Here is a 15,618-nt window from a genome sequence, read left to right on the forward strand (position 1 = left end):
CAGTCTGTTTCTGAGCAACAGCTACTTTGGAAGACAACTGAACCCTTATAAACTATTTTTTTTGTCGTTTTTGTTGAGCATGCCAATACAGCATATGTTTCTGGTTGGTTTAGGACAACTGACTTGGCAGCGTCCCCTCACAACTTATTATCCACCCCCAGCCTACTTACTGCAGGGGGCAGCATGAGAAACAAACAAAGCCTTGAGGCCATGTAAGTGCTGGTCAGCAACAGCCGAAATGGTGTTATTAATGCTGCTTTAGTCACAAATGCAAAACATAGCACCATATGGGCTGCCATGAAGAAGTTTAATTCCATCTCAGCCAGACTCGGGACAGTGAGTTACTTCATTAAGGACATTAGAAACACTATAAATATTACTGTGAATCGAGGTGATTCCACATCCTGAATTATTATTACACTAGCAGCTGTCTCTACAAAACAGAACTGCTTTATAAAGCTAGTTACAAACAATTTTAATTGTACTTAAAAATCAAGTGGCATAAACCAGGAATAGTGTGTGTATATAGTATAGTGTCAGAAATGGTGGAGTCAACAGTGAGACATACAAAGTGATGCAAAGTGAACAAGAGATGTTCAATTTTCTAAATTCTTACACCCTACTTTCTCCTAGGCAGCTCTGTACATACTTAGGCTCAATTACCTAAGATGCAGTTAAATGAAATTAGAAGTGAAATCTCTTCCATTACCAGTGATAAATCCAGATGTTGGTTTCAGACTGTGGAACTGTTGATCATGTTTAGCTCTCTCCTCCACAGTAATAGCCCAGATATCCAGGTTGCCTAGTTGAAAAGAGATGCAGAAATATAATTTAAAAATATTGTCTAAAAAAACCTTCCCTATTTCTGAGTATATCATCCCGTATTGGATTTATGAAAACAACAGAGAAATACGCAGAAGCTATTCCTCCAAAGTCTCTAGCTGAAAGCTCTATGAATTCTTAAGCAGCTAGTTGGTACTTGTGATCATAGTAGAACTACATGTTAACAAACTACGATGACTGCTGAGCATTGATTCACTCATCTGGCTCAGGGGAATCTTAAGTCACAAGTAGGCTACCTACAGTGCAATCAAACTTTAAAATGGGCTGTTAAAAGACAACATCAGAGGATGTAACACAGAAAAGTCACAAAACTAAATATTCAGCGGGCAAGGGGCCACCTGCCTCAAAGAGCACATACCACGCAACTCGAGTTCTTCTAACTGAAAAGGTATGTCAATTATGAGATGTATATTATGTAGTTCTGTACTCTTGTAAGTGGAGAACTCCACACCTGTCTAGGAGAAGTGTGATACTACAAGACAGCTAACAATTTTCACAGGCAACAACAGCACCATTTGAGAAACGCAGTTCAGGAATACACTCATCCTTCCTCTGAAACTGAGAAGTCTGAGTAATCAGATCACGTTACGCAGCCCAGATTCTTCACACCACGCTTGTAAGTTGGAAGCATTTAGTTTGCATTGAGATTTACCACATCTTCTACAGGACTATGCTCCAACAACGTGTTCCTTAGTTCTACTTTCAATTTTTCAGCAGTTTCTCCCCTCTTCCAGACATTTCACTAATAATGTATTGCAGACTCATCTCAACAATTTGTAGACCAGTAACACATTGTGATTTCAACATCCTGAGAAGTATTTTCTGCTGGTGCAACTTCCTGTAACTCCTACTGTATACACATGCAATGATCTGAAGGCATCTAAGTTAATGGAATTACTGTTTTGTGGGAATAAAGAGGAGAGTTAACATTCACTCTGTCTCAGCACTAAACTCTCAGAGATTCAATTTCAGGCAATAGGGCCCACAAATCTTTACAGCAAGCATTTCAAACTGCTTGCAGGGTGAGGCAGAAACAAACTCAGCAGATAAGAGGAACAGGAGGATTTCCTGCCTCCTAAATGTCTTCTAATTAAAAACTACTTTCATGTGGCAAAATGTACTTTGAGAGAAAACAAAATGGACAACTGGGAGAGAAACATCCTTTTAAATGTTAAGTTTCATTAATTACATAAAAACTACATTTTTCATAACAAATTCTCATCTCTGCTTCAGATAATCTATGAATTTCTAGAAGAAGGCAGGTTGATAATAACTCATTCAAAGAAAGGACATCCATTTATTCAGGAGTACTCCGAAGAAACAGAGGCACCGTAAACAGCTTTCAGAGCTGTGCTGCCTGTAGGAATTAAATTGGATTCTCGTTTGAATATGAATGTTCCGAAAGACAACAGTATAAGCAATAATCTCCCCTGCAAACTTCTGGCAGGAGAAAAAAAATGGTGCCAAGACTTTATGACCAGTATACAGCCTAGGCCAACTAACAGCAGATGAGCATCTGCCTGTAATGGAAACATGACTGCTTTTGTCTGGCATAAGATCAAAAAGCTGGATGCAGTAGGGTGCACGTGCAAAGAAAATTTCTTGAATATAGTTTGAATAAAAGAAAAATACCATGGCATTTGTAATGAGCCTCTGACTTGCTCTAGCCCAATTGAGGTGTACATGACTCCAGTATCCCTCTCCCCCACTGAAAACACCACAAAAAAGCAAAAAACAGCTCCTCCTATCAATTCCCAAAAGAAATAAACCCCAAACTAAAACTCTTTTGATCTGAGATAATAAAAAAATGTTATTAACTATTTCAAAACAAAAACTAATGCTTTTTTCTCTGGATTCCCTGAAACTAAAACAGATGACTGTATTTTCTTCTTCCCGATAGAGATTTGGTCAGTATTAAAACTGTAGATCTCCTCTGGGGGATATGAACATCAAAAGAGCTGAAGCTAAGTCAAGCAAGTGTAATAGTCTCTTCAGGAGGGCTATGAATGGCATCTCTGATGCCTCATCTCCATCTTTTCCTATTTGAGGAAACAATGAGATCCACGGGAGAGCATGAAGTAGGATCTTTCCCAGCACTAAGACATCATTCATGGCTTCAGATCCTGGATGCCACTGTAGAAGTTGCGGTGCACTGCAATATATTTGAATGCAAAGGAAGCAGCCACCAAACCACAAAACTGACTCATCAGAAAGTTATCCTTGAAGGCAGCAGCAGGCGCTCTAAGCTTCTCTTCTTATAAAAGGCTTGGCAATCATCACATCTGCAAAAGTGATGCAGTGCATTCTCATACATGAAATGGACATTTTCTTCTCATGAACAAACAAACTGAAGGTTGAACACACCACATTCTCCCCAGCAATTACAAAAAGCCTATTATGCACATTCACTTCATTTAAATAGTCATCCTTAAAATGAGCAGTGTTCCAGAACGTCCGTGAGTCACTCCAATTTAAATGGTGGGTGCTGTGCTCTTTCCGTTCTCATTCCCCAAGAAAACTGGAATATTCTTCAAAAAGAAAGAAGCGAAATAAAAACAAAACCAGAACTATTTATATTTGCATGGAGGTGAATACTAGAGATTACACATTCGGAGTAAAAGCTCTCCCCAGAAGGAGATCGCATAAATTTCACCTGCATCTTGAACAGTGACTGCAGGTAACAGTAAATGACAGAAATCCCATTTGTTTCCTCTCATAACAATCTTAGATTGTTCATGTAATTTTTCCACAGAGTATATATGATGCTGCCTGGTAGATTTGGTTTAATTACAAATATTGTAACAGGCATCTCTCACACCATGTTTGAAATTAAAGATACTCCAGAAACTACATTAACCACATGCTTATTTTAAGCTACTTGCTGTAGAGCAGCCAGATTGGAAAAGCTGTATGAGAAGAAATGTAAATTCCTTCCTTCCTAAAGCCACATAGTACAGTTAACAAGATCCTGGACAACATATGCAAGATCAAATGGTAATACATAAAGTTGAAAAAAGAAAGCTGGTATCCATCTGCAATGCAATAAGAACTCTCTGAAGATAGTAGATTAAAATGCTTTGAAGACAAGAGTTTCTGTAAGAATGTTTGTGTTTCAATATGGGTGCATGCAAAGCACAGCCCTAACTATAAACACAAGGAAATATGAGTCCAAACCAGTAGATTCCATTCACATCATGACTGATCTCAGAGAGTGAAAATCAGGATAAAAGGAAGCTTTTCATACCTTTCTATATAACCTAGAGGTGTATCCTACAGGACTTGATCAGTGACTTTATTTGATGAAAACTTTCAGTAGCCAGTTTTGCTCACAACTGAGTACGTCTGGCACCAAACAAGATGTAATTCCAAAGGGACGGGTAATCAAGGCAGTGAATGGCAGCTTCCTATTATATATTTGTTCTGGCTGTGCAATTGCAAAGATAAATTTCTTCTGATATGTTTTATGTGCTTTTTCACAGTGGCAGAGATTGCATCCAAACAACTGGTCTCTCTCTAGCATACTTTGAACAATGTGCTTTTTTTTTTACTGAAGTCTCTTACTGAAACTTTAACACCAGACAGAAATTTAGTTCCTAGCTATTTCACATCCCAAAAACTAGACATCCATTTATATATTTATAGATATAAACACATACATGCATTTTTGTTTATTTATGTATATTTGCATCCGCATAAACATATACATACATATGAGAATCATATCTGCGTTTTCAGAAAAAAAGTCCACAACAGATGCATCATTCAAGTGGAATCAAACAAGTTCTGATAGTTACTAGCATTTCATTTCCAATCCAAACACAGATTTTGGGACAATGTATGAAGTGATGGCATACAAAGGCATGTGCCATACGCTTTAGCAACGAAAAAAATCCAAGAGTCCTAAAACAAAAATCACACCGGTTTCTCAACCACCAACAGTGCTTGTGAAGCAAGAATTTGTCATGCTTAAGTAGCATTTTAGAATTTCCTCTGGGGGGGGGGAATAAATAAATAAATAAAAGACAGGCCTGAGCATGGAAACTTAGGCAGATAAGACCAGGTACCTTCAGAATGCTGATATGCACTGCTGTTAGTGGCTGAATCCCCTGGATCTGCCCTAGTTACAAACTGAAGACTGCAATGGAACAATGTGCAAAAAGGGAAACAGTGAAGCTTTTCTGCTTGACCCTCCCAAGATGCCTTTGCAAGATTTCAAGCATGTTTTCTAATGGGTCTGCAAAAACATCATAAGGCAGGTAAGGTAAAGTTTCGCTTCAGAAAGATGCAAGACCAAAAAAACACTTCAATACAGAACATATTTGGAACACAACGCATTCATGAAGAATTTTTGCATATAAGAATATATCAGAATACAACTTACCCCCAAAAGGTGTTGGAAACTGAGCCATGGTTCTTTCACTTTTAGCTTATTAATGGATGCCTGAAAATTTTAAAAGAAAAACACAGTCACAATTACAGCATCTTCCATTTTCAGTGTATTAACTGTACCACCATATAATCAATTAGTATAGGACAAACCAAGGCAATGAAGAAGCAGTATAAATGTTACTTGTAAGAACAGCTACTTATGTAAGATCTAAATATTTAATTTCTTGCACTACCCTATACATCCATGAGTGTCTTAATAGGAGAAAATAGCTATGTTTCAGTTCTGTTCAAACAACGTCTTCAAAAATGATCTTCATTTATAAATAATCAGCAATGTAGTAAAGAACAGAATTAAGTCAGCCACAACTGACAAGATCTCAGTGACACTGTCCAATGCTGCATTACTTTACCAAGTATAACAGCTCCACTCCTACTAAAGAGCAAACTTGGCTCTGGTTCCAACTGTTGAAATCATACAACGTTGGCAGAGATCTGTTTTTCACTCCTGACCAAAAAAATCATGTAATGCACTGCCTTGCTGAAAGTTCCTTTGTTTAAACAAAATACATTTAAAAAAAAAAACTAGATGGCAAGACTCCTTTACCCCTCAATCACCTCACAAATTCAATAAGATGAATACAGTGCTAAAGCTGACATCGCAACGAAAAACACTTTAGTCGGTGGGTGATACTCTTAACACTGCTTGCTTTTCAAATAAAAGCAGCCTAGAGTCCAGAAATTTAATCTTTAATGAAGAAAAAAAAAAAAAAAAAAAGCAGAGGGAAAACATTTTTCTTGCTCCACACAAAGACTGACATGAATTGCCTGAGCAGAGGGGACAATAGCTAGCCACGGAGCCACCAAACAATGCGAAAGCAGCCTCTTGTCCTACTAGATTCCACTCATGTTTTCCAGGCAACAGGAGAAAAGCAAAGGAAGCAGAATCAGAAGGAGAATTATTTAGACTGCTTGAGCAGCAGCAGAAATTTATCAATATCACTAAGAAAAGACATTAACTTGCACCAACAATTTCCTTTTGTCTCAATTTCTTGTTTGTTCCCCTCTCCCCAACCCCCTTTCACACTTCCCACATACTCCTCTAGCTTCCAACTTGGGAACCTACTATACATACACTTCACAGATGTCACTGAAGAAATTAAAAAAAAAAAAAAACAAAAACAAAAACCAATAAAATGACAACAACAAAAACCCAGCAGTTCTGTGCATCAGTCTCCCCATCAGTTGCAATTCATGAAAAAAAATACTGATTTTTTCCCTCATAATTCGGCAAAGCAATCAAGCATGGTACATAACTCAGAAACCTTCACCCAAATGCTAGACAACGTGGCCAATACTAATTTCATGCACAGAAGGTATCATCTCAAAAGTTTAAAATCACACATGTACCCATATGGCATTTCCAATCTCTGAAGTGTACTCACTATCTTTATTACTACGCTTCTATTTTTCAAAACTACAAGCAAACCCTATAAGAAAAGAGTTCTCATAACTGCCACAAATGTAACACTGAACTGTATGGCACAGGCAGCTTTTACACTCAAGTCAAAAAGAGAGCAGGAGAGACACGAGCAGAGATTCTCTCCCTGCTTCCATTTCCCACACTATGCAGACGGACAGGCAGACACGGGAGGATAGGAGCAGAAAGACAAGACTTCTTTTCAGACTTGAGAAGACAACTTAGAGTTTAAAACAGAAATAAAAGATCAATATTCTCCAGTGAGAGATTAATTTGTTTGCTCTTTATTGTCAATATTACATCCATCTTCCATAACCAGAGATTTCATTTTACATTTCATTGGAGCCCCAAGGGGTACATACCCAAGGGCTCTATCTTTGCAGAAATTAAACTCTGCAACTGCAGACAGCTGATTCCAGCAGCTCAGGGTTTCTTACACATGAAAATGAAGGTTAAAAGAGATAAGAATTCACTCTAATGCTGAGTAACTTTGTAGGTTTTTTTGGTTGATTAATGTTTGGGTTGAAGAACTCTGGGATGGAGAGCAGATATTATTTATCTGAAAACCATCTGGCATATTCATTACGTTATAAACTTACCGCGTATTCAGAATTATTGTAATGGAAATACAAGCATTGACATTTCAATTTGCAACACCATTCTGAAGTAGTAACAAGTTGGTTTAAATCAGTATTCTTCACACTCCAATCTCTGCTGCGTGAGCTCTTTCCTCTGCCTTCTTTGATCCTCCCAACAAGAACACGTAGCATGGTGAAACAAAAACTATGTAGGGGCCAGAAAGATGGTAGCAAAACAGTATACCAGTTATCCTCAAAAAAACTGTAGGTTCACTCTAATGAGCTACCAGTATTCATATTTGTAGGGACTTCTAGGGAGGGAAGATTAGGGTTGGATGTCAGGGAGAAGTTCTTTACAGAGAGTGGTGAGGTGCTGCACAGGCTGCCCAGAGAGGTTGTGGATGCCCCGTCCCTGGAGGTGTTCAAGGCCACGTTGGATGGGACCCTGGGCAGCCTAGGCTAGCATTAAATGTGGAGGTTGGTGGCCCTGCATGCGGCAGGGGGGTTGGAGATTCATGATCCTTGAAGTTCCTTCCAACCCTGGCCATTCTGTGAATCTGTGATTCTCATTTTGGCATTTTTTTTTTTTTCTTTCCCATTTTTTTTAATCCTCTAACAGATTTTATTGCAGTTGATCAAGAGTTCAGAAGTTACTCAAGCAGGAAGTAGAAGAGACCATAATGGGAACCATAACTGCATTGCTAGTAAGCACTGTCCTTAGAAAGCCAGCCTCAAACCCATAACAACATCATAAGCAAAATTCTGGAAGTAATAAAATGTTAAGAGTTCATCAAATATTTTGTTTTGCTCACATAGTTTATGCTTCCTTTAGAAAGAGCAATAGAAAGCTCTGAGCAACTCATCTTCACCTGCCCACAAAAAGAGCTTAACGTATTACCTCTCTGGCATACAGAGGTGAAAAGCCCATAAAGACTGGAAGTGCCCACTTCCAGTAAGGAAAGTGGGGGAAGAGTGTATTAATTATCAAAATAACGGGGATGATAAAATGAAATAGCAGGGTTTTTTTTAGTTAAACTTATCTACTCAAGGCCAGCCTGGTCTGGTGGTTGGTGACCCTGCTCACAGCAGGGGGGTTGAAACTAGATTATTATTGTGGTCCTTTTCAACCCAGGCCATTCTATGATTCTATTGACAATACTTGGAGAGATTCTCAGCCCAGATTCTCTTCCACTGAATCAACCCTACCGGAATAAACCCAGTCCTCCCATCCATGATTCCCCATGGGCTTCAGAGCAAAATGAAGTTTTCTCCATACATGAGCATGGTGGTGATGTAAACTTAAGTACTTACATCTTACTTCAAATTTTGAAAACAATTTTGAAATCACATTTGAAAAGTAATTAGGTTGAAAACAATGACATTAACAACACTTAAATACAGAAATCAGATGTACAAAAATTCCCTCTGCTATACGTTACATACAGACAACGTCTCAAAACTTTGCTTTTATTTCTATTCAAAGTTGCCTGTGCTCTTAGAAGAACATTAATGTACAAAATTGGAAAAAAAAAAAAAAAAAAAAAAAAACCAAACCCTAAAAAAATTAAAAAGAGGTATAAATTTAAGTGTAATTTAACTGTTTCTGTGCGAAATTCCTGGTATGAATCATAGAATGGCCTGGGTTGGAAAGGACCACAATGATCATCTACTTTCAACCCCCCTACCAAATGCAGTGTCACCAACTATTAGACCAAGCTGCCTAGAGCACATCCAGCCTGGTCTTGAATGGAAAAGTTTCACTAGAAAAAAAAAAAAGAGCTGTTTTTTTTTTTTGTTTTTTTTTTTACTCTCCTCAAAATGCCACATAACATTTCTATTCCAAAACAGTAATTCACAAGATAAGTTGGGCATACAAAACATAAGTTGCTTCAGGGATTACTGTATCGGTCACCTTCCTCATCCTACAGGAAAAAAAGAAAAAAAAAGTATAAAAAGAAAAAGAAAACCAGATAAACCACATCCTTTTCAAGAATTCCAAGTTATGGCCAAATACCCCCAAGCCGGATGTCATGTGAGAGTATCACAGACTAACAGCAGGTTTTGTTGCTTTCCCACATTACATGATAAAGTCCTTAGACTACTATTAATAAAAGGACATCAAGAGTTTCAACAAAGCCTGTTTTTTTTTAGATAGATGTTGGAAAATAATTTGAGGAATTCACAGGGAGTCTGACTCTCGCTCTTTGGAGATCAGATCATGAATACAGTTACCAGTTTCCGGCAACTTTTCAGAGTTTCAGCTCTTCACAAGAATCGTTTACTATCCTGAAACACCCACCCAGGTGTCAGAAGATGTCACGTCTACTGTTTCTTGTGTTTTTTTGCTGAGCAGCAGCAGACTAACAAGGCCAGGGACAGTTGCAGATGCTGTTCACATTACTGTGGCAATAATCAAAAGGGCTGAGAAGGTTACTTTTGTAAATATAGTATCTATCTCTTGCTAAAAAGAGTAAGCTGGCCACAAATGGATGAAAAATCACTACAAGCCCAGCAGGTAGGCAAAATGTGCTGTAACAAAGGGCTCTTCTCTTTGCTCTGCTCCAAATCAGAAAATTGCTCAGGACTCTTGCAAAGATCAAACTCCTTACTTCCTAAAAACAGGAAAAATTGAGACATTCATCAACCTGATGTTGACAACAGCAGGGGAAGCCCCAGAAAAATAACAAAAATGATGTTTCTGTGTACAATAAACTTGCAAGCAATTATGGCCATTGTTTATTGCTTTGCACTGTCATCCTATCTTGTTCTGTCACTCTGCTATGAGTTGTTTTGGAAGAAAGATCTCAACCTCTTCCAGGAGCTATGAGATTTTTGTCTCTTCTGGCTGCCTAAGGGATACACTGCCCCAAATACGTTTTATTTCTTCAACACATTAGGTCAAAGTTCAAGAGAAATGTTACAAAGAACATTCTTGGTCAAATCAGACCCTTAATGCTCAGAGACATCTTTAATAAAGTTCAGACAGCAGACTTCTATGCTATCCAGACCAATAACTGGCTTGCTGTTTTCTCCTGTTTCCCTCTCGCCAAAACACTACTTGGTTTTCCAAGCTATAGTAGCTCACACTTTCAGGTGTGAGTTCATTTCTTCAATTAACCTGAAAATACTTACATTAATAATTCCTAATTTAACCAGTAAGCAATGTGTTCATGATATCCTTTTATTCAAGATTATTTTTTCAAAGCAACTTCACAGGTTCTCTGAAAACGTTTTCCATTTTTCTTCCAATGAATGAGAAGCAATCAAGTACCTTCTTACTAGTGTTAGCATTATTTTTCTGAAGCAAACAAGAATGACAAACTCCATCCCAAAGCTCAGGAAGCAATGGCAGTCAATGGGAGAAAAGATTTTTGTAGCCTAGCGAGACCAACTGAGGGCCTTAAACTAGGAGCAACTAAAGAAGGGGATACCATTAGGAACACTGTGCTTTGGCCAAGGGCTGGTGTGGCACTGCCTGGGGATGGCAGGGTTTAAGGGGTTGCCTCTGCTGCTGCTCCACAGGGAATCCTATGGAATCAGAGCACATCTGAAATGCTTGTATACCAACATGCACAGCATGAGGAACAAATGGGGCAAAATGGAAGCTTTGGTTCTTTCTCAGAACTACAACCTCATTGGCATCAGAGAGACTTGGTAGGATGAGTTCCATAAGTGCTGGAAGAGAGGGACATATGCTGCTCAGGAAGGACAGGCAGAACAGGTGCTGTATGTAAGGGAAAGATGAGATAGCAACAATTGCCCTCATCCTTATGGGAGACTTCAATTTCCCAGACATAAACTGGGTATGAGAAAAAAGGTCAGCAGAATTGCCACCCTGGAATTTCAGAGAGCAAACTTTTAGCTTCCCAGGGAGCTAGTTAGCTGTGTCCCCTGGGAATCTGTCGAAGCAGATTTAGAGGCCCATGGGAGTTGGTTGCCTTTCAAGAACCACCTTTTAACAGTCCAGGAGCAGGCAATCCCACTGTGCCACATATCAAGCAAATGGCTTAGAATGTTAGCCTGCCTGCACAGAGCTTCTCCTGGAACTAGGGCAGAACAAGAAAATACATGAGCTCTGGAAACATGGTCTAGCTTCAAGAGCTGCTGTTTACATCTGTAATGGGAAAATGAGAAAAGCCAAAAAGCAATCTGAGTTTGCACTGGCCTCTGTGTCAGGTAACAAAAGAAGCTTTTCTAAGTATGTTAGTAGCAAGGAGAGGTCAAATGAAAACACTGCACTGATACTTACAGAAATGGTCAATTAACAAATAAGGAAGAACAAAATACAGAGGGATTTAATGCCTTTTTTTTTTTGCTTCAGCTTTTAATATTAATGACAGATCTTGGGCTTTCTGGTCCTCCGAGTTGGAGAACCATGACTAGGGAAACAGCAACTTTCCATTTGTGGCCACTGAAATCGTGCTGTATGATCTGAATATTTGTAAGTCTATAAGACCTGACAGCATTCACACCTGAGTGCTGAGGGTGGATGTTCTAGCTGGGCCTTTCTCACCAATTTACCAGAAGTCACAGGAGTCTGGGGAGGTCCTGGCTCATTTCAAGCTAGCCAGCATTACACTCAGCAACCAAATAAGTATGAGAGAAAGCCCAGGAAACTACAGACATGTTAGTCTAAACTTAGCTCTTGGAAAAGTTTTGGAGCGATAACCTGGTTGAACAGCAGAGCTCACGGGGATGTTTTAGACTGAACTACATCTGGCTGCCACTGTCACCAGCATCTGTCAGGGCTTAATTCCAGGACCAGTCTTGTTTAATGCTTTTATCAATAGTCTGGATGCAGGACTGAAGTATACTCTTAGCAAGTTCACTTACAATACTAAACACTATAATACTAAATACTATAAACTAGAGGTGCTGCTGACCTCCTGGAGGAACAAGAGGGAGATTGTAAGGCTGGACACAGGTAAAGACTGGGAAAAAAAGAAAGGCAAGACACGACCTCAGGGAGACCCCCCAGAGAGGTAGTTCAAGCCCCTTGCCTGTCAGCATTCAAAAGGAATTGGGATAATGCCCTTAACAACACACTTGAACTTTTGGTTAGCCCTTAAGCGGCCAGGCAGTTGGACTTGATTTGTAGTTCCCTTCCATCTGAACAATTATTCTATTCTAATTCAAGGTAGAAGTTAATAGTGTAACTTGGAACAGAAACCTACTTCATTCTTATCGTGAACCACAAGAACATATTTTGCACAAGGGAACTAGAAGGAGCAGATAAACTAAATGATCAAGTTGGAAATAGAAAGTTAAATAACCCAATATCTTCCAGTGTGATTACATTCAGCAACCTCCTCCTGATAAGAAATATGCTGATGACTACATATTACCAGCAGTACTCAAATAGCTCCCAAGCACAGTATTTAAAATACTTCAGGACACTAAGGACTATGTAAGCAAGCAAAAGCCTCTCCCTTAAGCAGTTCCCAATTTAATCAAATGGAATTAACACTGGGAGGAAAGCAAGCACAGGCTGCAGTGACAAGAGCATTTTGTTGTATAGTCTAGCCAGCACTATCTGAACTGCTGTTTCTAATTATATACATACATACAGTTTTTAATCCTGACAGTATTTCATCCAATAATTCCAGTCATGAGTAAACTCTGTCTGAATTACAGTATCTTTTTAAAAAGATGGCAGGCCTTCATCTAAAAAGATTGAATGTAATCTACTGTATCACTTGACTAGTTCTAAAAATATTCATGGAGAAATAAAATAAAAATCTTGGTTTATTTTCACTTTAGTATTTGCTGACTTCGTTCTGAACCACCAGACCTTGTAAGGTGTGAAGTTGTCTTTTGTTTGTTTGTTTAGAATAGACTTTTAAGAAGTTTCTGAAAACTTACAACTTCATTTCTCAATAGTTGTCTTTATTTACACAGGTGCTTTTTACAGTAAAAAGCTGCATTAACATAACTGCAGTTGAGAAGTTCTGACTTTTCCCCCTTCATCACTGAAGTTGTTATACTGAAAATCTGAAAGACATGAATTATGGACTTAGAAATACATACTATAGCTGAAAGATAACCTTAATAATAGCCAGGCATTTACTTCAAGAAGTAAGAAGGACAACAAAATGCATGGCACACTGCTAGATATGAAAGTATCATGTTCTCTTAGACTCTCAAAGTCTGTCTTATTTTACAAACACGTACTTGAGCAGTGATCTCAATTGTCAATAAGTATTCATTTGTAGTTATAGTGAATGCTAACAGAATCAGATAAAGAAGATTGGTTCTGCTATTTATCTTAGGCAAAACGAAACAGTGATGCTTTATTTCTGAACTGTTAATCTGGCTGTTTCCAAGGCTCAAGGATCACTAAGTAGTGGCAATGTCTTAAAAGATATACTAGGAACAAAAGAAAAAAGCAGACAAAGCCCAGAGTTCAGCCTTGGCCAAAGGAAAACAATTTCTGACAAAGTCCGTGTGTTTTTTAACACCTAAGTGCATGTTTTATGTTACATGTATACTGGTATATCATTCTAAGGAAAGGCTGACAGCCACATCGTAGTTTCGACTTAGCCATCTTTGGCTTTTTAGCACTGCTTTTTCAGAGAGTTGAACACAGTTGTTCTGAAAGCCCAAAGCAGCGCTGGCTGACTTCTATTTCACTAGGCATTTTTCCCTTGTCAGATTTCTAACCTTTCCAATCCACATAACAAGTAACCTTGTCTCTTCCTTTACTGCCTCAGCAAAAAATAGCTCAGTTGCAGAATAGTAAGATAATGACTTTTTCTTTTCTTTTCTTTTTTTTTTTGTCTTGTCCTATAGATTAACTCTTTCCTTATCCCTATACCCAAGTATCATAGCACAAATGCTTTCTGTCCTCCGGGGCCATACCCTGTATAGAGGAGTAGATTGCTATATTACTTGCAAGTCAAGGAACTCATAAGTACACCAGAGGTTCACTGATAGAACAACAAAACTCTTCATGAACTCTCCAATTTTTACCATGTTACCCCAGCATCCCTGCCTTCTCACGCATCATTTTAATCAATCATTCTTACCTACTCCTCCTGCAGCTAAAGCCCCCTAGCTGCCCCCCCCCCCCCCCTTTTTATTTTTTTATTTTTTACACCCCTGCACAAGCTCAAAAAGCAACAAGGGGATGGAGATGGTAGATCTTGTAGGTCCATTCCAACCTTGTGATTCTATGGAGGAGCTGTGTTTTCTGTCATGAGGTTGAAATGCAAAAGAATTACCAAGACAGTTCAAATCTGTGCTCTCCCTTTCCAAGTAGGCCAACATAACGGCATCTAACATCACACGTGCCTAAATCAAAGGATTCATCTCTCAGCTTGATGTTCTCAGGTTCTACAGAGAAGTGGTCATGGCCCCAATCTGCCAGAGTTCAAGAATCATTTGAACAACAAAGATGTAGGGCTTGAATTTTAGGTGGTCCTGTGAGGAGCCAGGAGCTGGACTCAATGATCTTTGTGGGTTCCTTCCAACTTGGGATATTCCATGATTCTATGAATATGGACAGCAAAAGGAATAGGTCAGTCATCAAGTCTTTCTTGAACAGCAGCAGCTGTCTTCTATCGCAGAGTTTCACTACACACAGAATTACCCTGATGCCATGAAGCTATGCTGTGCAAATGCCTATTCTCATCTAAACATGGTAGCTGGAGACATTGTAAGAAGTGGGAAAAGATTCAGATGTTCTCAGCTCTTTCACTTCATAATTTCCACCTTTGCCTCAAAGCAACAGTTATGCTAGAAGCAGAGTAAGAAGGAAGTAAAATCCTGGAGTCAGAATCTCTACGTCGAGAGAGCACAGAAACTGTGTGGTCCTTCCCTCTTACCTCCCCCTAGACAAAAGTCAAAGGATAAAAAGGTTTAATAGGGCAGAAGTGGATAAAGTTGGTGATATAAGGGAAACTGCAGATGGCTCCTATCTTTGAACTGCTCTAGCATAGGCCAGTTTGTTTTCCACAAGCATCTGGACTTTTGAACTCTTAGAAGAACAATGATCATCAGCTGCATAAAAAGTCATATGGCAAAAGGTATTTGCCATAGGCAAGCAGATTTTCAAATCAGTGTTTTATTAGTAGGACGTATTCAGTTCTATTAAACTACAGAATCAATATTAAGTGAAATAGGCAACATCTCCCATCCATGGGCCTTCTGCTCTGTATTTCTTGATCGCTCTGCCTTTTTCACTCTTCCGTATGATGTTATCAGATTCAAAAGCAGACATGCATTACGCCCTTTAGACAAGTATTGCTGTTACCTTTTCTTTTGATCACACTTTATCCTGCCGTTCAGTCACAGGTTGACTGTAACTGTTCTTGACTAGCCTTGCCTTACTAC

General features: G+C 38.9%; 1 protein-coding gene across 6 annotated transcripts in view; it reads right to left on the reverse strand.

Annotated features, from left to right (window-relative positions):
* ITSN1 (intersectin 1) overlaps nucleotides 1-15,618 on the reverse strand; it is a 120,934-nt gene that overhangs the window by 88,373 nt on the left and 16,943 nt on the right. For all 6 annotated transcript variants that reach the window (XM_052673855.1, XM_052673854.1, XM_052673858.1 and 3 more), the window contains 2 exons: nucleotides 5,225-5,284; nucleotides 710-802 (listed from right to left, as the gene is read on the reverse strand). In XM_052673855.1, coding sequence (XP_052529815.1) covers nucleotides 710-802; nucleotides 5,225-5,252 — 121 coding nt within the window. In that variant the 5' untranslated portion in view covers nucleotides 5,253-5,284. The remainder of the gene's footprint in view (nucleotides 1-709; nucleotides 803-5,224; nucleotides 5,285-15,618) is intronic.

This window comes from Tympanuchus pallidicinctus, unplaced genomic scaffold, assembly GCF_026119805.1.
Source record: "Tympanuchus pallidicinctus isolate F22 unplaced genomic scaffold, pur_lepc_1.0 scaffold14, whole genome shotgun sequence".
Taxonomy (NCBI): domain Eukaryota; kingdom Metazoa; phylum Chordata; class Aves; order Galliformes; family Phasianidae; genus Tympanuchus; species Tympanuchus pallidicinctus.